Source organism: Malaclemys terrapin, chromosome 5, assembly GCF_027887155.1.
Source record: "Malaclemys terrapin pileata isolate rMalTer1 chromosome 5, rMalTer1.hap1, whole genome shotgun sequence".
In the NCBI taxonomy this organism is placed as follows: domain Eukaryota; kingdom Metazoa; phylum Chordata; order Testudines; family Emydidae; genus Malaclemys; species Malaclemys terrapin.
Genome location: NC_071509.1, coordinates 115,023,154 through 115,048,238, shown reverse-complemented (window position 1 = coordinate 115,048,238; position 25,085 = coordinate 115,023,154). Strand labels below are relative to the sequence as shown.

The following is a 25,085-nucleotide window of genomic DNA, read 5'->3' as shown; positions in this document are numbered from 1 at the left end:
TTTTTTTCTTCGCTTTTTTTACAGGAAGAAATCTTTTCTGTTTTCAGCTCTATACGCTGCCTTTATATTTGGTGGTCGGCACCTAATGAACAAACGAGCAAAATTTGAACTGAGGAAACCACTAGTGCTCTGGTCCCTGAGCCTTGCAGTCTTCAGGTAGGCCATTTTTTAAACAGCAAGGAATTGTTTGTATTAGGGGAGGGAGGAGGGATAGCTCAGTGGTTTGAGCATTGGCCTGCTAAACCCAGGGTTGTGAGTTCAATCCTTGAGGGGGCCACTTGGGAATCTGGGGCAAAATCAGTACTTGGTCCTGCTAGTGAAGGCAGGGTGCTGGACTCGATGACCTTTCAAGGTCCCTTCCAGTTCTAGGAGATGGGATATCTCCATTATTAATTAATTAAAAAAATTAATTAATTAATAATAATTAGTTTATTAACTGGGTTAAAAGAGATACAGCCATAACAAAAGTATCAAGATGACAAAAAGCTGTACCTGAAGTATTTCTTTAGTTGTATCATTTAATGTCTTTGAGTCCTCCAACCTCCCCTCACCCCAAAATAGTCCTATTTTGCCTGTCACATCATAAGCATTTTAAGAAGAGGAAACTAATAGCCAATCTCTTCAAGAGTAAGGTGGGAAGTGATAAATCAGAAAGTTACTTTGTATAATTGTAACAGCCAAACTTTCCTATTGATCTACATTTATATGGTTGTGTTAGTAGAATCTTTAGGCCATGATTTTGATCTGTTACCCTGATGTAAATCTGGAATAAGTTCGTTGACATCAGTGAAGTTACACTGGTGGACTGAGATCAGAATCTGGCCCTGGGTTATTCCAAGAAAGCAAAATAAAGAATTTGTGAATGCAAAGGAGGATAAGAGGAAGTGGGAAATAATCTTACTCTGCTCTGACCTACCTCCTCTGAGCTTGATCTTGCCCCATTCAAGTCAGTGGCAAAACTCTCATTGAGAGCAAAGACAGGCCGTTTGTCACCTATTTGACGCAGCTGTGAGTCTGACTGATCTTAATTACAGCTTTCCCCTAATATCCCTTCCAGCTACACATGGTACCAACTCAATTCACCAACCACAGTCAGCTAATGTACAGAGAAACTAGGGATTGTGAATTCCGAGTAGCACAGATTTCGGTGTTTATAGGGAACATGTGTTATAATTCACTATGCAGCATGAAAACAATTTGTAAACCAATATCAAAGGCCACTGATAGCTGCATATATTTCTAACTCCATGGATTATTCATTATAGCAGTTCACACCCATGATTCAGGTTTGCAAAGTGAACAGAGATGTCAGTAGAACACTGTGGCTGGTTTGCAAATTATGTCACAGACTGTTAGTTTGAGGTTTTGTCTTCACTACGATAAAATGGTGTGGGTTTTTTTTTGTTTTTTGTTTAAATGTTGGCAAGTTTTGACTAACAGTCTAAAACCTAGTTTAGAGAGGGCAAGGTGTACTTTAGATTGACTCAACCAGCCAGCCTGTGCTTGCCTGTGCCTTGTCTGCACTAGAGCTTTATAACCTGTTAGTTTGAACTTGCTAGCTAAGATGGTCTTAAACAGTGTTTCCCAAACTCTTTACTAAGGTGACCCACCACTGCATTTTATCTTTTGTTTGTGACTTACAATTACGTAGTTACATATATGCACCCTCTGCTCCGGCACTGTAACCCTAATCCCAGCTGGGGGTGCTGAGGGTGGGAGAATGGAGAGCAATCCCACCCCACGCTCACCCCACAATGGCAGCTCCTGTCCCATGTGGCTGGGCCAGCTCCCCAGTCCAGGTCTGGCCCACTCTCCACTCAGGTTTGGCCCAGCCATCTCTCCATCATTGAGGGACAGTCAGGTCAAATTTGAGCAAGTGATATTGCGACCTGGTGCACAAGGTCATAGGGGCGGCCAGACCAAACCTGAATGGCACTGTGACTCCATGCACCAGGTCCCAACGCCCAGTGGAGAGCCAAGTCCAGCCCCATAGGACAGGAGCCACTGCTTCAGGGTGAGTTCAGGACAGGCTCTACTCCCCCCTCCCCCACCCGGCCCAACACTTGTAGCCTCTTTTTGTGCTAGGCTGGGAGAAGCATGTGTTTGCCTAGGCCAGGGCCCAGTGATCAACTGGTTAACCCAGCCCTGGACATGCCCAACCAATCTAGAACCGTTCTGTGACTCATTGGTGGATTAGGACCCACTGTTTAGGAAATACTGTTCTTAAAATAATGATCTTTTGCCTAGTGAAGAAAAGCCTGAGTGTCCTGACTAAATTCTACTTAAGTTCTTACATTGTGTCTATGTATAATTTTCCAATAGCTTCAATTAGCACTGCATTCTCCACCTCCTATCCTACCTGGACCCATAGGGTTGCCGGGCACCTGTTAGCATTTGCTGTACTTTATCCCAGAAGTGGCTGAATATCAGTGATGGGTGAACTCGTTCCTAGATGGTATTCAGTTTGTAGATGTTTGTAAAGTGATTTAGGATCCATTTGGATGAAAAACACATGTAATTACAATTCTGTTTCCAATAAAATATAGCCGTTAGTGGTGGGCTGCCTTCTGTAACATTGTGTTAGCTTAATTCCCAATTTGAGAAAGTGTAGTGCGATTTCATAACTGTCTTTGAAAAAGGTCACCAAGACGATTTAAAAAAAAATTGCATTCAATGCAGATTGGCCCCAGGCTGACATGTGTTGAAGTAAATATATAGTAATGATGACCTGATACAGTTTTAAAAGCTTTTTTTATTGAGGGTTCTCCGAACATAAATAATATACTCCACTCAGGAGAATGAACATCAGAAATGTACTTTACATTTAGTAAATGATCTCAACATGGGGCTAAAACATCCAGAAACTGAAACTAGTGCAAAATATGCTAATCCACTTGATCAGCGGAGTATCTTGCTACAAGCTATTAAGCCCGTGCTCTGTGATTTGCATCAGCCACCTGCCGATTTTTGGGTGTAGTTTTAAGGTGTCGGTTTGACTTCTAAAGCTGTAGGTGGGCAGGACCTAACTGCCTACTTCTCTCCATGGCCATGCTGCCTCAGTTGAGATCAGCAGAGGCACTTGAGCTGGCACCCCATCAGTGTAAGCAAGAAGAAGCAGTTGTCAGGGCATTCTCTGGGAGGGAAAATTTTGCTTTGGAATTTGCTTCCTCTTCCTTGCACTCCACCCTCTAAATAGCTCAGTTCCAATGACCTTCAGGATACATTGCAAAACTCATCATTTTTCTGCATGCTGGAAAGTGGGGCGGGGGGAACTGCAAAGGTGGGCAATTGTTGGGTAGGGAGAGAGATCTAAGTTTTTAAGTTGCCTGGGTTACTGGTAGAGTTATATTAAAATGTATGGCTGCCCTTAGGAAGGACTTTTTTTGGTTTAAGTTGCATTAAGGGTACCTAAAACATATGATTAGATGTCCCTTTTAGCATTCCCATAAGACTATATAAAGACTATATTAATTTTGCTTCAGTAGACAATATTTCTAGGATAGTGGTACTATTAGAGTAAGTTTAAGATGTATGCCCTAGTCTAAAACTAGCTGTAGATGCTAGAGCATCTTAACTATGTGATGCAATTACACTGTATAAGATGAAAAGGGGAGAGGGAGAAAGGAGGTCAACATCTTATGAAAAGAAAATATAACTATAAGGTTGATTTTGAGCAGAATGGGTAGGGATTTTTCCACTGGAATGATTTGCTGACAGAAAATGCTGTTTTTTGCAAAATTGAAATTTTTCTGCAAAAAATATCAATTTTGCAGAAAAAATTCAGTTTTCCATGGGAGGATCAAACTGATGGCTCTCCAATTCCAATTTCACTGTCCGTCTGCAGGCTTGCCAGGGCTGAGTTTCGGCATCTCTAGGCTCGGCAATTCATAGCCCCAGTACCTCTGGGTTTGCTGCATCCGTTACGAATGTAAAAAAAATTGCTTGAAACCTAGTTGCTTGAGCCCCAGCACCTCTTTTATTACAAATTAAGCACTGTGCCCAGCTCTGGGACCACAGAGTCTGAACACCCCAGTGCTCTGCCTCTCCACCGGGGTGGGGGGCGGGCACTGAGCAGCCAGGCTCCTTGCTTGTCTAGCTCCCTGAGCTGCATTGCCCTTGTTTCGCCTCTCCCACAGCTGGTCTGGAAGGCTCTTGTCAGTTTCACTTTGTGCTGGATCCTGTTTGTTTCACTGGACAGGAGCTGTCCAGCAGGCAGCTAGGAAGCAAAACAATTCCATTTTGATTCTCCGAAAAGAGAATTTTTCTTGAAATCCGTTCCCATGAAAATGTTCATTTTTCACTTTTTTATCCTAGTCCAAGACTAATTCCTCCTGCTTCTAAAAAAACAGCAACACTAAAACACAGATTATTGAGAGCTTAATGAGAATTCATTAATTTGGTCAAGGGTGAATTTTAGAATAGAAATGTAGGGCTGAAAGAGACCTCGAGAAGTCATCCATTCCAGCCCCTGTGGCAAGGACTAAGTAAACCTAGGCGATCTCTGACAAGTGTTTGTCCAACCTGTTCTTAAATGCCTTCAAGGATGGATTTTAGAGTAGCAGCCGTGTTAATCTGTATCCGCAAAAAGAACAGGAGTACTTATGGCACCTTAGAGACTAACAAATTTATTAGAGCATAAGCTTTTGTGGGCTACTGCCCACTTCTTCAGATGCATCCGAAGAAGTGGGCAGTAGCCCACGAAAGCTTATGCTCTAATAAATTTGTTAGTCTCTAAGGTGCCACAAGTACTCCTGTTCTTTTTTCAAGGATGGAGATTCCACAACCTCCCTTGGAAGCCTATTCTAGGACTTAACTATCCTTATAGTTAGAAAGTTTTTCCTAATATATAACCTAAATCTTTATTGCTACAGATTAAGCTCATTACTTTTTGTCCTGCCTTCAGTGGATGTGGAGAACAATTTATCAGCATCCTCTTTATAACAGCCCTTAACATATTTGAAGACTGTTAGTGGATCCCCCATTTTGCAAGACTAAACATGCCCATATTTTTAACCTTTCGTCATAGATTTAGAAAAACCTCTTATCATTTTTGTTGCTCTCTTTTGGACTCTCCAGTTGGTTCACATCTTTCCTAAAGTGTGGTGCCCAGAATAGGACACAGAATACTCCAACTGGGGCTTCACTAGTGCTGAGTAGAGTGGGATAATTACCTTCCGTGTGTGACATACAACATTCCTTTTAACGCACCCCAGAATGATATGCACAACTGCATCACATTTCTGACTCATTGAATTTGTGATCCACTATAACCCACCTAATTATTCACCATTTTCTAGTTGTAGATTTGATTTTCTTTCTTCCTAAGTATAGTACATTGCACTTGCCTTGACTGAATTTCATCTTGTTGATTTCAGACCAGTTCTCCAATTTGTCAAGGTCATTTTGAATCCTAATCCTATCTTCCAAAGTGCTAGCAACCCTGCCCAGCTTGGTGCCATCTGTACATTTTATGAGCATGCTTTCCACTCCCTTATCCAAGTCATTAATGAAAATATTGAATGGTACCGGACTCAGGACTGATCCTGTGGCACCCCACTAAATGCATGCTCCCAATTTAACAGCAAACCATTGATAACCACTTTGTGAATACGGTCTGTCAACCAGTTGTTCACCCGCCCTATAGTAATTTCATTTAGACCACATTTCCCTGGTTTGCTTATGAGAATGTCACATCATGTCAAGCCTTACTAAAACGAAGATATATCACATCTACTGCTTCCCCCCCATCCACTAGGCCAGTAAACCTGTCAATGCCAGCAGCAAGCCGCATTTCTGGAGGGTGAAATTTGACTTGATTTTTTGTTTGGAAATGTTGCCAGTTTTCAAACATTTGTCTCAGCTATAATGTTGTTTTTGCAGTAAAAATAGTTTTACAATAGCAACAGTTATAACCCCAAAATATTTTTTTCATTTTGAAACAACAAAAACGTGGTTTTTCATGTGTTTTGCTAAGAATATAGGCATTTGTTTCCTCTCACAGGCCTATTGATCCATTTCAAGTGTGAGAGACTTAAGAGTAATTCTTTGTTGCTGTCTAAAATTATTTTAGTCTTATTTCGTTCAGCTCTCACATTTTAATTACATGAGCTGGATGTACTGTACCCATCTCAGTTCTACGATGAAGTTCCATATGGTTCAGTTTTTGATCCTATGCTGTTCTTGTTTCCTCTCATTCGGCTGCATAATTTCAGCTACAGGATGAGTAACAATTAACCACCATCATTGTGGTTATGATGCTGGCATAGAGATTTATTTTTCCATCTCATATGACCTGAGGAAGAAATTTCTGATTTGATTAGGTGTCTAAGTGGTATTCAGTCTTGGATGTCTGAACATTTCCTGAAGTTAAATTCTGAAAGAACACAGCTAATTTGAGTAGCCAGTTCCTCTAGATAAAGTTACTTTACATCCTGTTACAAAGGTAAAGTTAGGGTCATCTTTGATACATGTTTCTTAGCTATAATACAACAAAATTGTCATGCCAGCTGTGACATTGGACTCCATATGTTTATGGAAATATGTTTATAAGTGTAAATATGATGTAATTGGAATATGCTTTATGCGAAAGGTCTCTTGTAAGGTATCGTTACAAAGCATATAATCTACTGAGTGTGTTCATCCTGTTTATATGAATGTATCATTCTTGTATCTGAAATTAGAAATATGAAATATAATTCTGAGGTCCTATTGTAGTTATGCAAAGTGTGCACCATTAATGGTGGTTTGGAATCTTGATGGCCCCCATTAACTAGGACAATTGGTTGTAGATGGCTGTTTACTTGTAAGCCTTCCTGTATAGTGTGTTTGCCAGTAAGTGGGTAATGAAGTCTCACAGGACATGTGAACATGTCAGATACTGGAATCCATCTTTAACCCTGTGCTTTCCCATTTAGAAAGGGGGCGGGGGACCCAGAGAGAGACAAAGGATTCCTGCCTTGTGCCAAAGCTATAAAAGAGGGTGGAACAGAGCAAAGGGGTCCCAGTCATGTGGAAACCCCAGCTTTTCACCTAAGATGCTTCCTGGAACTAACAAGGCCTGTACCAGTGGAAAGGATTGGGCCCAGATTAGGTTGGAGTCTAGTCTGTGAAAGAAGCTTATTGGAACATCTCTAAGGGTGAGATTTACCTGTATTTAGTTTCTTAATGTATTAGGCTTAGACTTGCATGTTTTGTTTTATTTTGCTTGGTAACTTACTTTGTTCTGCCTGTTATTACTTGAAACCACTTAAATTCTACTTTTTATTCTTAATAAAATCACTTTTGTTTATTATTGCTCCTGGGGGAGCAAACAGGTGTGCATTTCTCTCTATCAGTGTTATAGAGGGCCGACGATTTATGAGTTTACCCTGTATAAGCTTTATACAGAGTAAAATGGATTTATTTGGGGTTTGGATCCCATTGGGAGCTGGGTGTCTGGGTGTTGGAGATAGGAGTACCAGCTGAGTGGTTTTCAGTTAAAGCCTGCAATTTTGGAGACGTGGTTCAGACCCTGGATCTGTGTTGCAGCAGAGTAGCATTTCTGGCTCAACAAGACAGGGATCTGGAGTCCCAAGCTGACAGGGAAAACGGGCTCAGAGGTAGTTTCAGCATCTCAGGTAACAGTCCCAAGGGGGTCTCTGTGACTGAACCCATCACACCGGCATTTCTAGGACACAGCTGAGCTGTGAACAGTGCTTTCACAGAAGGACCCTGAGTTGTTAATTCATGTTTTCATTACATCTCAGCTGGATTATTGCAATTCATTTTTCACAGGCCTTCCAGAATATTTATTGTATATGTTGCACTATTATCTTGAATTGTGCAACTAAAGCTTAGATAGATTAGGTGTATATTTGACCACCTACTCTTCACATGAAGCAACAGCACAGCCTCATTTTCCTTTGACCTTCCTCCTTAAAATGCTATGTACCGGGGAAGGAGTGACATAATTGCCTCTAATGTCACCAAGGGCTTGTCCTCACTACAACTTTTTATCATCTTATTACATGCTATTTAATAAACACAATTATTACATAGTTGGTATCACAGAGACTTGGTGGGATAATATGCTTGACTGGAATATTGGTAGAGAAGGGTACAGCTTTCCGAGGAAGAACAGGCAGGGGAAAAAGGGGAGGAGGTGATGACTCATATATTACAAATATATACACTTGGACTGAGGTTGAGATGGAAATAGGAGACAGACTTGTTGCAAGTCTCTGAGTTAAGGATAAAAAGCGTAAAAAAGAAGGATGATGTCAGGGTAGGGGTCTATTACAGAACACCTAACCAGGAAGAAGAGGTGGATGAGGCTTTTTTTTAAAACTAAGAAAATCATCCAAAGCACAGGACTTTGTGGTAATGGGGGGGACTTTAACTACCCAGACATCTGTTGGGAAAATAACACAGCAGGACACCGATTATCCAACAAGTTCTTGGACTGTATAGGAGACATTTTTTTTATTTCAGAAAGTGGAGAAAGCTACTAGGGAAGAGGCTGTTCTAGATTTGACTTTGACAAATTAGGAGGAACTGGTTAAGAATTTGAAAGTGGAAGGTATCTTAGATGAAAGTGATCATGAAATGGTAGAGTTCATGCTTCTAAGGAATGATAGGAGGGAAAACACAATAAAGATAATGGATTTCAAGAAGGCAGACTTTAGCAAACTTAGGGAGTTGGTAGGTAAGATTCCATGGGAATCCAGTATAAGGGGAAAAACAGTTCAAGAGAGTTGGCAGTTTTTCAAAGAGATATTGTTAAGGGCACAAGAGCAAACTATCCCACTATGCAGAAAAGATAGGAAGTATAACAAGAGACCACATTGGCTTAACCAGGAGATCGTCAATGATCTGAAACTCAAAAAAAGAGTCCTACAAAAAGTGGAAACTAGGTCAAATTACAAAGGATGAATATAAACAAATAATACAAGTCTGTAGGGACAAAATTAGACAGGCCAAGGTTCAAAATGAGATTAAACTGGCTAGAGACATAAAAGGTAACAAGAAAACATTCTACAAATACATTAGAAGGAAGAGGAAGACCTAGGACAGGGTAAGCCTGTTACTCAGTGAGGGGGAGGAAAACAATAACAGAAAATGTGGAAATGGCAGAAGTGCTAAATGACTTTTTTGTTTCAGTTTTCATCAAAAAGGCTAGTAGCAACTGGACATCTTACATAGGAATGCCAGTGAAAATGAGGTAGGATCAGAGGCTAAAATAGGGAAAGAACAAGTAAAAATTGCTTAGATAAGATAGATGTGTTCAAGTCACCAGGGCCTGATGAAATACATCTTAGAATATTCAAGGAGCTGACTGAGGACATATCTGAGCCACTAGCTATTATCTTCAAAAAGTCATAGAAGACAGGAGAGATTCCAGAGTACTGGAAAATGCTACTATATTTGCCACCTATAAAAAGGGAAATAAGGACAACATGGGGAATACAAACCAGTCAGCTTAACTTCAGTACCTGGAAATATAATGGGGCAAATAAGCAATCAATTACAAACACCTAAAAGATAAGTAACAGTCAGCATGAATTTGTCAAGAACAAATCATGTCAAACCAATCTAGTAGTTTTCTTTGACAGGATAACTAGACTTGTAGATAGAGGGGAAGTGGTACATGTGCTATATCTTGACTTTCGTAAGGCTTTTGATACTGTCTCACATGACATTCTCATAACAAACTAGGGAAATAAAACCTATATGGAGTTAGTATAAGATGGGTGCATAACTGATTGAAAAACTGTTCCCAGAGAGTAGTTATCAGTGATTCACAGTCAAGCTGGAAGGGTCTATTAAATGGGGTCCCACAGGGATCAGTTCTGGACCTGGTTCTGTTCAATATCTTAATCAATTATTTTGATAAAGGCGTAGAGAGTACACTTATAAAGTTTGCAGACAGTACCAAGATGGGAGGGGTTGTAAATGCTTTAGGAATAGGATTAAAATTCAAACTGATCTGGACAAATTGGAAAAAAGGTCTTAAGTAAATAGGATGAAATTCAATAAGGACAAATGCAAAGTACTCAACTTAGGAAAGAACAATCAGTTGCACACATACGAAAAGGGAAATGATTGCCTAGGAAGGAGCACTGCAGAAAGGTATCTGGGGGTCATAGTGAATCACAAGCTAAATATGAGTCAACGGTATAACATTGTTCCAAAAAAAGCAAACATAATTCTGGGATGTATTAGCAGGAGTGTTGTAAGGAAGACACGAGAAGTAATTCTTCCACTCTACGCCGTGCTGATTAGGCTGGAGAAGAGAAGACTGAGGGGGGACATGATGACAGTTTTCAAGTACATAAAAGGTTGTTATAAGGAAGAGGGAGAAAAATAGTTCTCCTTAACCTCCAAGGATAGGACAAGAAGCAATGGGCTAAAATTACAGAAAAGGTGGTGTAGGTTGAACATTAGGAAAAACTTCCTGTCAGGGTGGTTAAGCATTGGAGTAAATTGCCTAGGGCTATTGTGGAATCTCCATCATTGGAGATTTTTAAGAACAGGTTAGACAAACACCTGTCTGTGGAGGTCTAGATAATACTTTGTCCTGCCATGAGTGCAGGGGACTAGACTAAATGATCTCTCAAGGTCCCTTCCAGTCCTATGATTCTATGACAGTAAGGAGCCAAGTTAAATGACACAATGCTAGCTACAACTTTGCAGTCAATGAAGACATGGATAAACTAAGTTTTAACCATGACGAGCTGATGCAATGCTGAACAGGTTTGTGCTTGTCTACACTGTGTTAATCATCTTAACTAACTGAACGTTTCACAGTTGTGTCCTAATGCCACAAAGTTTTGTAGTGAAGACAAGGCCTAATTAACTGATGGGAATAAAGTAATTCCCGTGGGTGTATCTTTCAAATTCAGTTCTTGTGAGTGTGAATTCATGAGAAGTGGCAGCTTCACTCTCTATTGAAGCCACTGGCAAGTCACATATGCGGCAATACTAATGGGTTAGCCTTAAGAGGCAAGTATCCCACTAGATATCCATTTTATACTTGGATTGCAATACGTACAAACCTTAGTAGAAAATCACTGTTATTTTTCCTTTCGGGAGGTTGTTGTAATATATTGCTTATTGTGAGTAGTATGCCTTTTTTGGAGACCTGTAATAGATTGGTAAATGGATCTTCACACTTGAAATCACTTATTTCATATTCTAACTCAGAACAAAAAAGGAATTTACTGTATTTCTAACTTTAAGCATGTGACTAGCCTCATTGATTTCAATAGGGCTAGTCATATGCTTAACTACCTGATTGAATTGAAGCCTGATTTTCCCAAATAAAATCCTGGACAGATTAAAAATAATAAAGTAATATTAGAAGCAGCATTTGGACAGTGAAGCTGTTTGTACACCTTTGGGGAATGGGGAGTGGGAAGTGCTATGGCAAATGGCAAAAAAGAGATGCAACAGAAGGAAAAAGAAGCTGGTGAGACACTGAAAAAGAAAACATAGGTATTTAAGAAGAATGACTTTGTAACCCCCGAATTTGACATTTCTGGATGTACCCCAGAACTTGATAGTACTGCAGTTAGCCATTTATGTGTTTAGCCAGGCTCAGAGAGGCAAGGCCTTATAGCTATATACTTGCAGTTTTGCTAATTAGAATGGAAGGTTGGGACAGGGAGTTAATGTTTAATAGAAGGAATGTTTGGTCAGCTGACCATAGTTTTAGGTGCCTTTGACACATAAGTTTTATTGTTGTTATGATTAGAAATGCTTTGCTAATAAGCAGAATAATGAATTGTTATTGGTCATTGCTGAGGAAATTGTTAGTCTATTATGGGCTATTATAGATTATGTTTTTTGTTCAGAGAAAATTTATTACAAGTTTAGTTAGGAAGTGTGCTTTGGAGCAGTCCAAAGAAGTTTGTCTTTGGGCCAGGATCTGACACCTAAGTTCTCCAGCAGCTGGACGGAAGGAGTTGTTGATTCCTTGAAACAATTTCAAATTTTTTGGATAACTATAAATATTTAAAATGCTCTAGACCTACTGCTATAGCATATAGATATAGATACATAAAACATAATAAAATAGTTTTAAATAAAAGCCCTCTTATTTATAGAAATCATTTATCAAACAAAAATGCTATGTCCCCATTAATTTATTCTTAACACCACCTTAAAAAAAAACACTATTAAGTTACCGCTACTTTAGATTCTAAAAAACCTAAATAACTTCTGTAATGGCAACTAGATTGTAATCCTGATAAGGAAATACAAGTAGTGCTGTGTAGGCTGAATTGACAAGCTGCGAAACAAATTAGACAAGGCTAGCAACAGAAAATAGAGAAGATTTCTTATATTAGTATAGCATATATACTGTAACAGCAATCAGGATAACATAATGAAGTAAAGATATATTTCTAATATCACAAATACAGTCTCTCATTTATTCTGGTTAATACCATCCCATTCAAATATTTCTATTCTTATGGCTATACAGACCCAGCATTAATGTCATGTGATGGAATTTCCTGTTATTAATTTCTCATCACTTCCTAGCCTTTGTGATCCTGTATAGTTTTATTACCCAGCACAGGCATGTTATTGTTTCTTTGGCGATCAGATGAAATTGATACTATATGACTTTAAATTAGAAATCATACAGTTGTACTTTTATGTCATTGGCCCATTTCACTTCTCATGAAAACTGGTTTTACCCGTCTGTAACAATTGATTCTAATAGTTATTCCAGATTTAAGCTGGTGTAACTGAGAGAAGAATCAGGCCCCAAACAGGGCTAAATCATGGCTTTGCCACAAGCAAATGGTAGGGGATTGTTGCCAATTTATTGCAGATGTTATGGATAAGGATGGCTGAAAAATTTCTATTGAAACATTATTCAGTGGAAAACTGGGTTTTCAGCTAAACTAAAGTTTTATTGGAAAGTGCCTGATTTCCTTGGAAAAGTAAGTGTGTGTGTGTGTGTGATTGAGACAGAGACTGAAAACCCAACAATAAAAATGGTTTTGGCCAAAGTTTTTTGGTTTTTAGTTTTTCACTTTTGCAATGTGAATCCAGTACATCTTCTGGAGACCTGCTGTTTCAAGGAGAATTTTGGTCCAATTCTGCGTTCGTCAAAGCCAGTGAAGGGTTGCTATTGATTTCAAGGGGTAACATTCTCTCTTTGAGTCATACCGTACTTATCAAATACCCCTATTGAAGTCTATGGGAGTACCTGCAAGGCATTACTTAACAAGAGCAAGGCTATCAGAATATGGTCCAATGGCAGGAGCAGGTCCTTTCTCTAGCTTTTTAGTGGATAAAATATTTTGATTGTTTGAGGAATTAAAAATACCCTGGCTGATGAATCAGGAAGAGAGCTGCACTTGGGTGAATGGGACTTATTTATAAGAAATCAGCCACCTCAGTTGTGTGTCTGTGGGAGGCACTTTGACATCTTGGTCAAGGTGGATATGTAGCCCATGTTATTCCGTAAAATAAACCTTTGACAGGTGCAGATGGAAGAGAAGGGACCTGTGAAAGAGAAGTCTCTGGGTACTTTCTGCTGACCAGGCCTCCAAAGATAATCCTTGTGGCATTTCACTGGAACAAATGCTGACAACTCTTTAAACTGTTATGCCTCAGCAAATCCAACAGTTGGTTTATGAATGAGCCTATTAATTTAGTAATCTCAGACAGTGAGTTCTAGTGAAATGAGGAGGAGAGGAGCAATGACAGGATGTGGAGGTAGAAGATTTGGGTATTTATCTGTAAGCTACAGGTTTGTTTAGAAGAGCAGTTCAGCTTCCTTTATCTGCAGTGTTCCATCCAGGGTCTTCTCTAACTTGCTGTTAGATTGCAAATGTATATATTGTTTACTAACTGCAGAACAAATCCTGAGAGCTGGACTTGTACTTAAATCAATAGGAGTTCTGCCAAAGTAGACTGAAAATTAAGTAAGAATCTGTGGCTCTGGCCCTGTAATTGCCATTCATTTTATGGAGCTGAGCAGTTCATTATAGCCATATTATAACTTTTAGCTTCTTTAAGCCTCCTTTAATCTGTCAAATACTAATCTTTCCTTGTAATTTAGATTTTACTACATTTGTTTGCTGACTGTTTTACAGTTTTAGTGATCACTAGGCCTCTTCGGTCGATGTAATTCCCTGGTAAATCTTTTACTTTATTACTTTGGTTGCATTATTTGGCTAGGGTAATTTTAAACTCCTGAATACCTACATTTCAGTGCTAAGTATTCCAGTTGCTATAACAACTTGATACGTTTGATCCGGTAAGAATCTTAAAATTATCCTGCAGAGATGGATATTCCCCTTTTTTGGATTACTGTTCAAATCTCCAGAATATTACAGTTATTCTGAAATTTTCTTCAGATAATGTTGGGAGCCTAGAATAGTTTCAGTAATAATACAGGAAATGAGCAAAAATGCCCCTAAAGCATTCATTAAGGATTACTTAAGAGATATGTTATGCTTATGAATTCCTTTAGGGCTACTTTAGAAATCCTTAAGTGGATTCCTTAATTCGTATAAGATTTCTTGCCAACCCTAGGTTTAAGCTGAAAATTGAATATTTTTTTAAATAATTTAGCCCTAATTGAAACTTGTTAACATGAATATTGTGGAACTACGAAATGTTTCTTGATAAGGTTGTTCACTTGACAAGAAATTATTTTAAGAGTGCTGGGGAGTCAGTGGGGCATACACAGAAGTTCAGTTATTTTCGTGGATGGATTAGTGAGGTTTTATTTGTAAAACGATGGATTCGCTAAATAAATATTGCTTCATCCAGATGCCTATCACGCATATCAGAAATCCAGTAAACAGTTTCAATTGACAGCACACATGCAAGACTGTTATTTCCTTGCTTATACAGAAAGAATCAATGGTATGAAACTTTTTTCAGAGTAGCAGCCGTGTTAGTCTGTATCCGCAAAAAGAACAGGAGTACTTGTTTGCTAGTCTCTAAGGTGCCACAAGTACTTCTGTTCTTTTTGTGGTATGAAACTGTTGATTAGTTTCTACAGGACTATTTGGAAGTTTCGTATGGACTGTCCGATGGAAAGCTAACAGTGGAAAAGGTTAATAAATGTTTCTTCCCTCCTGGAGAACAAACAGTTAGTTATTCTTCATTGGAATAGGATCAAGCTGATGTCCCATTAAGCAAATGATGTTGTCTTTCGTGTCTTAAGAGAGATGATTGACCAAAGCTAGTCTCCAGCATGATGGTTGCTGCTGTTTCATCTCCTAGCCAGAAGCTGCCAGGCCTTCAGTAACCAGTGAATGATCTCTTCGGTGGACCCTTATTTTCTCTCTGGAGTGGCACTCCCATTCTGTTTCCACCAATTTCCACATCTGGTGAAAAGAATATAAGCCAGGATTTAATCATGTCACTTATTTCTTTGGTGGATGCTTTTTAAATTGGTAAAGTTCTTTTCAGCAATACAGAGAGCTTCATTTGATTGATTGTTGATGTGCTGTGCTCCATGGGATTGTCTGAATATTGGAATAAAGTAGCTAATCCCTGTCATAATGAGGGTAGATTTGGGGCATCAAATTGCATTCCCTGGAGAGGGAACTAAGGTTCTATGAAAACAAACTGGAAGATAAAGTAGCTGTGATGGAAGTCCTATTTACGTGTAAAAAAAATCAATCCAAGTGGTAGCTGCAGCAGCTGGCAGAGATACTGGGTTTTATCACTTTAGTGATGAGCAGTGGATGGATTTTATTCTACTGCAGCATGAATGTGATTTTAAAGTCTCCAGAGGGACAGCCTTCATTGATTCTCAGCATTTAGGGCCAATGGGAGATGCTGTTGTTTGGGTGTGCTTAATGAGATCTCCTGGCACTTGAAGGAATAGGTTAGGCATGATGTTTTCAGATTCTGTTAATTCAAGGGATAGGGAGACAAGTTCTGGGTATGTGGTGGGTTGTAATTGAAAATTCCGTTGACTGAAGTTGGGGATGTAAGTGCTGTAGCATTCTTTGTTAGACTTTGTGAGCTGTCAGATAAATAGTATTGATAAAAGTAATTGGGATGGCATTTAGTTAAGGCAGAGGACTGGTAGTTAAGACATCTGGGTTCTGGGTCTGCTCTGCCACAGACTTCTGATGTCATGTAAAGCAAGTCACAGAGATCTCTCTGGGCCAGATTTACCTGTGCTATTAGTGGCTGCAACTTCAGTGAGGTTGCAGTTGTATCAGCATACATCAGCAGTAAACTTGGCTCCCAGTGCATCAGTTTCCCATTTTGTAACTTTCTCTCCCTGCCATCCCAGGGTGGATTGAGGATTAAATCATTCATATTTGTGAAGTACTTTGAGACCTTGGGACACAAGGCTCCTACAGGAGTGAAATTTATTATGTTTCTTCCTCTCCCACCTGCATTCTGTCATCCCATCTCCCCAAGAATTCACCCTCCACTTAACAGCACTTCTTCCTTCTCATTTTTTCCTCTTTATCTTCCAGCTCTGTCTCTTCCTCCCTTTCTTTTAGTCTCTTATTCCTTCCCCTTGTCCTTTCTTCACTGTGCTCCAGTTTGCCTTTGTATTATTATTATCCCCACACACACACACACACACACACACACACACTTAATTCTGAATTTCTTGCCTAGGGTTAAGCCAGACCACAGCAGTTTTTTCATGAAGATTTTGTTAAATAAATGTGTACATCTTGGACTAGATTATGCCCAGGTCTGCACAGATTCTCAAAGGAGTTGTGGGGAGAAGGGGGTGCACCCCAGCCTCTCCTGGCACAGGGACCAGGATCAATCCAGCTCTTTACATTGTGGGATTTTTCAAAAGCACCTTAGGTGCCTATTGATTTAAATCGGAGCTAGACAGAAGGTGCTTTTGAAAATACCAGTAGGCCCCTATCTGCATCCCTGTGTGTCTAAATAGCTTGCAAAATCTGGCCCTACAGCACCCAGCAGAGCTATTCTCATACCGCACCTTTTGGAAAGGCATACAAGGGATTACTCCAGCTTGCATTCCACTACACCCCTGGAGCTACAATGCCTGCTTAAGGCACATTGCCCACATGGGAAAGACCATGCCTATGGGCTTTACAGCCCCAATCCAGGCCTGTGTCTCCATATGTTGACATCTGTTCTCTAAAAAGATTTTTCTTAAACTTTCCTGGCAGTTCCCTGCTTATTAATGTTTTACATTTAAAGTATAAAATTTAGATTCATGATCATTAGTTTTTGTTTGTATTACTCTAGAACCTAGAGGCTCCAACTGAGAGACTGGACCCATTGTGCTAGGCACTGTACATTCACACACAGTAAGAGACAATCCCAGCCTCAAAGAACCTACCATTTAAATAGGCGAGACAGACAAAAAGGAAAAGAAAGGAAGCATTATTATCCCTATTTTACTGATGGTTATCCAGGCCAGTAAATTAATGTATGCATATTCAGAATGTACATATAGCTACATGTTTTGGGGAAGGTCAGAGTAAGCTCTGATATCTCGTAATTGATAGATTTGTTTGTAGGTTGTAGATGTGATTCTGTTCTATCTGTAGAAGAATGAAAAAGAGTGGGACTGAAAACTTCCTAGGTTAAAGCACTGTGTATGTAGGCAGAGATAGGAGATTTGGAGTCCGATCCATTCCCATTCCTGCTGATGGAAGTTGAGGGCTGTTAGTATGCCACACTGAAAATTTGAACAAATTTATATAGATCTCTAGGTTTGAAAACTTTTGTCTAAAGTAAACAAAAATATGTTATAATCACTAGGCTTTCAGTTGGGTTGTTTAAATACTTATGAACACTTCACTAGTCCATCCTTACTTTTATGTGACATAGAATACCAGGGTTAGAAGGGACCTCAGAAGGTCATCTAGTCCAACCCCCTACTCAAAGCAGGACCAATTCCTAGGCAGATTTTTGTCCCAGATCCCTAAATGGCCCCCCTCAAGGATTTAACTCACAACCTTAGGTTTAGCAGGCCAATGCTCAAACCACTGAGCCACCCCTCCCCCGTGACATGGAATTTGGATTGTATACTAGAAATGCAGCTCTCTCATTTAAATTCTGTAAACTTGAGCCACATTATACTTCCATTTGGGAGGTGGATGGAGGTGCCTAGGCTATAAAAGTAGGGAGAGGAGACCTGAAGAGAGGTGAGAGTGACCCAATTAATATTTTGCATAACTTATTCTGGAACACATTAGACAAATCCTTACACACAGTGCTAATTTACTCTATTCTCACTTTATGTCCAATAACACAAGAGCAATATCTCACTTTTTATACACACACACACACACACACAGAGCAAACAAACCCTCAGGTGGGAAAGTAACAGCCACCCACATACACATTTACTTGTCTATTTATATATCTGCACTTGCCAATGCATGCTTAGTAGAGCCGTGTATAATATTTGCACAAAATTCTAAATCACTCTGAACTTCCTGGATTTGCTCTTTGTTCCAAATCGAAAGCCAAATCACATTAACTGAAAAACTTACTAAGGAATCTTTTGAGACCTCATGGGTCAGTTGTTTGTTTTGCTCTCAAATGCATGATTTCAGTGGGTATTTTTAAAAAAGGGACCAAGTAATCAGATTCTACTGAACAGAGCTTTGAGATTTTGAGTAGGATCAAACCTAACCCTTGATGTGCATGTGAACTTATCCACAGTGAAAGCAAAAAAAAAAAAAATTCTATGTCAACTCTAGGGATGAAAACTATAAGGCTTAGCCCAGCTTTTGCATCATACTCTGTAAACTTTCACACTGGTGGGGCTGAACAAAAATAAGTTCCTATTCTTATTTAAACAGTGTTAGATGAACATAAATGTTCCTAGGCATTAGAGCTTAACAGGCACATATTTAACATACTCTCTTGTTGAAGCTGTTCCACTGTGTATAAATAATTAAAGAGTCAGTGGGCCCCAGAGAGAGAAAGCAAGCATGTGAATGATGCTATAGCTTGGTGATTAGAGCACTCACCTAGGCTGTGGGAGACCCAGGATCCAGTCCCCTGGTGCCACTGACTCTTTAATTATTTATCTAAAGTGGAACAGCTTCAGGTAGAGACAATATGGGGCTCAATAAACTATCCCATAGTCCAGTGGTTAGGGCACTCACCTGATAGGTTCCAAATCCCTTCTCTCCTTAAGGTGGAGAGAGAATTTGAACTCGGGGACTCCCCTATCCCAGGTGAGTACCCTAACCACTGGACTAAAAGTTGAAGGAAATTCTTCTTGCCTTCCATTTAGCTCATGTGTGGGGCCCGATCTGCTAAGTGGCCTGCAGGCAAGTTAGGCAGAGGAATGTATGTATTTTTTCAGACCATGCATTGCACTGGGACTTAGGCATCCAGATACCTAGAGAGAGTCTGCAGCGCACATGTGTGGAGGCAGAAACATAGGCACCAAGGGAGCTGTTACTGGAAAAACTGTAGGTGAAAAGTGAGTTTAGAATGCCTATAGCATTCTATGCCCGCCTATTGCATAGTGAGTCCAGGGAAAAGAGTTGAAGAAAGACAGTTATTGAATTTTTGGAAGACTTCTGTTGCTCTTATATTGCATTTTTGCTAAATTGGTAGATTTTCAGCTGTGTTCTTGTTCCTAAGACTCTGCACTTTTGTAAACTTCCCTACAGCTCTGTGTATCACCACATATATTTAGGCCTTGAAATTTGTTGCCAGTACATCACATGACCAGGTAATGAAAATGTGATCTAATGAGGTTTAATAACAGCTCCTGTATCCTTAAAATATTTATCCTGAAGGGTAGTAGTGCATCTCCTGGAATTCAGATGGAGGATTTGGGGCTTGTAAGTTGAGAAGTATTTACAGAAAACCTTTACAAGTGAAATGTTATGGAAGGATGCAGTGAGTTAGATTCCTGCCTGCATACTGCCTGCTAATGGACTGTGTTTATGCACTAATTCAATAGTATAAGCCCTTCTAACTGATATAAAGTAGAGCACAAAGCCCCCTTTGCTTGTCTCAAACAGATCTAGGAAGGATGGTCTAGAGGATAGGGCACCGAATTAGGATTTGAGATCTGGATTCAGATCCTGGCTCAGTCACTGACTTCCTTAAAAGTCACTTAAACTATCTTGTGTCTCAGTTCCCTACCTGTAAGACTAGAATAATACTTTGCTATCTCATAGAGGTGCTGTGTGGCTGAAACCATTAATGATTGTGAGGTGCTCAGATACTGTAGGGATGAGGGTCATAGAAGTACTAGAATAGATGGAAACAGAATCTTGGGGGGAAGCTAAACTTGAGTTCAAGTAGTGCCAGAAGCCAGAATTTAGAGTAGCCCTATGCTTAGAGGCTGTCGCTTGGTGAAGGTCTCTTTATATAGAGGATGTCTGAGATGGAACCAAAGGCATCATTGGCAAGAATACCACTGTGACAGCCTGCTCGTAGATAACTAGTTATGGAGCAACCCAAAAGGGAGGTAGGTGGCAGTTCTCTTGACTGCCTCAGAGTAGTGAGTCAAGTGGGTGAGGTAATATCTTTTATTGAATCAACTTCTGTTGGTGAGAGAGACAAGGTTTTGAGCTTACACAGAGCACTTCTTCAGGTCTGGGAAAGGAACTCAGTGTTACAGCTAAATACAAGTTGGAACAAACCGTTTAGCATAAGTAGTTAACACATATTGCAAGAGACCATTCAAGGTGAAGGGGCCTGTTAATGCCCCTCCAGTCATGGGAAGAGGAAAGGGAGTCGGGGGGGGGGGGGAGTAGTGGGTTAATGATTGTTGTAATAAATCCAGTATTTCTATTCAGTCCATTATTTTTAGTGTCCAGCAAAATTATGAATTTAAGCTCCCAGGCTCATCTTTTGAAGGTGGTGTGCAGGTTTCCTTTGAGGATGAAGACTGAGAGATCAAATACAGAGTGATTGCTTTGTGCACACTCTCATTCTTGGATCTTGTTTAAAAGAAACCAAAAATTCAGTGAGACATCTTATTTGAAAGCTACATTTTTATCAGTTGCAGTCAAACCTTGTTTATCAAAATGAGATGGGGGAAGTGAAAATAATGTGGATAAGCAGGGTTTGGGATAAGATGAAGGCTTTTCTATGTATCTAAGACACAATTCAGAATAAGAATCAGTTTGACTCTGAATTTTTGGATAACTAGAATCAGATTAAATAAAGTTTGCCTGTACTCTTTGGGTCGGTGTTTTGACTCGTGCACCTGGCAGCCAACATAATGCCGAAGAGTGCTGCCCTTATTTGGCACTGGCAGGGTATGAGCCTATTGTCAGACTACAAACCCATTTCTATCCTCTTTTCCAGCTGGAGTTAGACAACATGCCAAATTGTCATGTCTGTTTTTGCAGTGCAGACACCTCTCCATTAATCATTGAAATGAGATTCGTTAATTCCATGTAGGTCACTAAACAACCATAAGATAGTAATAGCTTTCAGTCGTTATTAACCCGCTCCAAATTTTAACTGGTTACCAAGAAATCAGTAACTTAGCCTCTCATGGTGACTAGAGAGACAAGGTAGGTGAGGTAATATCTGTTACTGGGCCAACTTCTGTTATTGGGACTGACATGGTTACAACAACACTGCATATCTCATGGTAACGGACATGAAACCTCAGTTTAAAGCCATGGCTTAATACAAGATCATGCTTATACAGTCACAGCTATACAAACAGCAATACCACAGTCCTTACATTTGTTTAAAGCAGGAATAACTCCACTGAAGACATGGAGCTACACTTGGGTAAAATCACTGTAAAGCGAGATCAGAATCATGCCTAAAGTCACAACAGTGTTCACACTGGCCAGCTAAGGAAAATATGTTGAAGCTGTCAAAAGATGAATTATTACTTGTTGTCAATAGGAGAATCCATTCCTTCTGAAAAATCCAATATTACTTATGTGACATCCAAAGTGTGCATAAGAAGTTGTGCTCAACAAGACTAATAAGGCTAGTCTCTTCCCCACTGCAAAGCTGTGCACCTATGGAAGAGTGTGTATTTCTTCATTTAAGGAAACAAATGGTAGAGTAAGACATGATTAAATTTAAAAAGGGAAATAACAGCTTCAACAAATCTGTCCAGTTTGCAAGTACCCTGTATGCTATCAAGTGTAGCAATGTTATTACTGACTCTGGTTAATTGTTCTGCTCCTTTGCAACTTTCATTCATTTACACATTAATTGGTAATAAGGAGGGAGAAAAGCTCACGTGTTTGTGAGAAACAATATAGATATGCGTCAGTTTACTCTTCAGGAATACATAACTGAGGGAAAATATAATCAGGGGTTTTATTGCTCATTCATCCTTTGTTTCCATAAATCAGATAGTTCATATTCATAGAAAATCTAGCAGGTCCTATCCCTGCAATTGAATGGAACTCCAATTCAGCAGAAGGATTGTTGACAAATGTTAAAAGATGAATCCAGCCTTCAGATGGACAAATGGACACAATATAGGCTTTTAAAACAATACGTTTTAAATAAGTGTCTGTAGCAGGGTGGTCCCCCGCTCCTGCTGGGAAAGGCTTAAAACAACCTTGGCAGAGGGCTGCAGCTCTAAAAGCTGGGCTGATTGGGGAAGCAGCCACAGCAGGGCCACGCCCCAATCAGGCCTCAGCTGGCCCTATATAAAAAGGCTGTGAGCCAAAGACCAAGCAGTCTCTCTCTACACACAGAGAGAGAAGGGTCTGGCTGTAGGGAGCTTGGGATAGGGTAGCTGAGTGGAGCAGGGCTTGGGAAAGGCAGAGGAGCTGGGGACCTCCAGCCAGGAAAGCCCCGGGCTGTGGCCTAGCATTGGGCCAAAGGTACTGGGGGTTGCAGAGGGCAGCCCAGAGGTAGGCCCAGGCAGCAGGTCCAAACCCAACCTTGCCTGTGATGAGTGGCTGATACTGCAGTCTGCTCCAGGGAGTGGGGCTAGATGGTGACTGGCAGTAGCCTTACACTGAGGTGAGGTAGGGATAGTGGGTGGGGGTTCCCCAGGGAGGGGAGACCCTAGTACTGAGGGGGCACTGCCAGGGAGCAGCACCCCAGGTACAAGGGAACTGGGGTCCAGGGAGGGACACAGGAGCCAGAGGACAAGCGGACCACTAGCCTGCAGAGGGTGCTTTGGATGCTGGATGAGCTAATTCCCTGAGAGACCAGCAGGAGGTGCTGCAGGGGTGAGTCTGCTTGTCTACAGTGTCCAATAAATAGTGTAAAAAAAAAAAAAAAAAAAAAAAAAAAAATTATATATATCTTCTAGAATTTTACTCCATACCACCACATACTTATGTGCCGGACAGAAAAAAATCCTTTAAAACAAAAGTTTGACCAAGCAAAAAAGAAAAACATACTTGTTGTGAATAATAGTTTCTCTTTTGAACCAGCTTTAACGTGCACACACTCCCTTCTTTGATGGCCATTCTAGAGGAGTGGAAACCGGCCATCAACAACTGAAATTAACACGAGCTCCAATTCTCTCATGCTGATGGATAGCTCTACAGCTGGGCAAAATGCCCCAGTTGCAGATGGTGCAAGTCTCGCAAACCTTAAATGACCTGGCTTGTATACATCACAACCCTTGCTTGAAGTGTCAGGATGGTTGGAACTTGGAAGCTGCAAGGTGTACGTGGAATAAACCCTTGTAAATTTGTCAGCGAGCTCCTCCATTAAGTTGCAGAACCTTGTCTCATCTTCAAAGGCACTTTCTTCTGTCTTTGTTGGATTTTCAAGAGTACTAAGTAACCTCTTTTCCATCTTGCATCTTCAGTTCTTGCCTTGGTGAGGTATTGAGGACATCCAACCATCATCCAGGAATGTTTTGCATTTTAACATGGACCCCAAGAAAGGGAAAACTTCACTCCCTACTGGCCCTATTTTTAGAACCAATTTGCCCTCCGTACTGCCATATATCTGCAGGTTTTTCACAAAATAAAAATTTTTGAAAATTCAAAACAAAATGCAAAATTTTTGAGTGTTTTAAATTTTGTTTAAAGTTTCAGGTTTTTAAATTGTGTGTAAAGTTTTTCACTCAGCTCTCTCTTGTACACAGCACTGTTTAAACTCCCATAGGTCTGCCCCAGCATGAGCTGCGGTCAGTGTAAAACCTGGGCACAAATCCACAAAGGACAGATGTTTTTGTTTAAGAATAACCAAAGTCCTACTCAAGAATCTCGAGGGGACTTCCCCAGCACAACAAGAACACTCCCATTCAACTGCCAACTGAAGGTGTTGATTCAAAAAAACAAACAGCTAAAATATGAATGGTAGTTTATTTACATTTCAATGTAAAAAACTGCAAGAAAATATTTTTTAAAATTCTCTTTCCCATTCCTTGGATGGCATGATAATTACAAGAATGGCAAATTGGCTAACAAATTATAATCTAGGTGATTACTGCACAGTTAGAACCAGCCATTCACTCGGATCTTATTTCATAATGCTGACATTCAAAAGTACTCTCTTAATATTAAAGTTACTAAGTCAAGCACTCAGTTAGGAATTTTTAGGTTGCCTGTGCAATCCTAATTCAGCTTATTTGTATGTATGCATTAGGATACAGTCTTTAATTACATAATCACATACTATTTTTTCCTCCAGTACTTGTACAATGCACAGGATGGTCCGTGTTCTAGAGCTGAATTAAGGTTATACAATGAATGAAGCTGTTTTGAAGGACCTCTGCACTGTTTGTTGCAGACTATCCTACAGTGCTTATGCATGTCAAAGGAATAGCTGTTTCTCAACAACAGCTTCCTGCCAGCCTTCTCTCAGATCTTGTTGGAAAAACTTGTTCTGTAATAAACAGGAAAAAGACCACTATTCTAAAGGCTGCAAAGACCAAAAGCCATATTTATCTCAGGTATAAGCAAGTACAAGTCCTGCAGAAATAAATAGAAGTTGTTTCCACTTATGCCATGGCTGACTTTGTTCCCTGTGCTTCTCAATGGTAGACTTTCAAACAAAGCTGGTCACAGGTATTTTGGGATCCAGCTTCAAAAGGGTCTAGCAAATACAAAACATTTTGAAGAAGCTTCTCTGTTGCCCTTATAAACATCAGTAGGAGAGTAGAAAAGCCTTTATAAACATTCTTAAAGGACTTTTAAAAAGTTTTATATTTCAAGGTTCTTCTGTCCAAAATGTGTTTTATGTATTTAAAA

General features: G+C 40.0%; 1 protein-coding gene across 2 annotated transcripts in view; it reads left to right on the top strand.

Moving 5' to 3' along the window:
• The window catches only part of ELOVL6 (ELOVL fatty acid elongase 6), a 140,022-nt gene that overhangs the window by 94,027 nt on the left and 20,910 nt on the right, over positions 1-25,085 (top strand). The window contains exon 2 of one of the 2 annotated variants that reach the window (XM_054030394.1): positions 48-156. In XM_054030394.1, the coding sequence (XP_053886369.1) occupies positions 48-156 (109 nt within the window). Of the gene's footprint in view, positions 1-24; positions 157-25,085 lie in introns of both variants that reach the window. The other variant, XM_054030393.1, reaches the window with a different exon arrangement.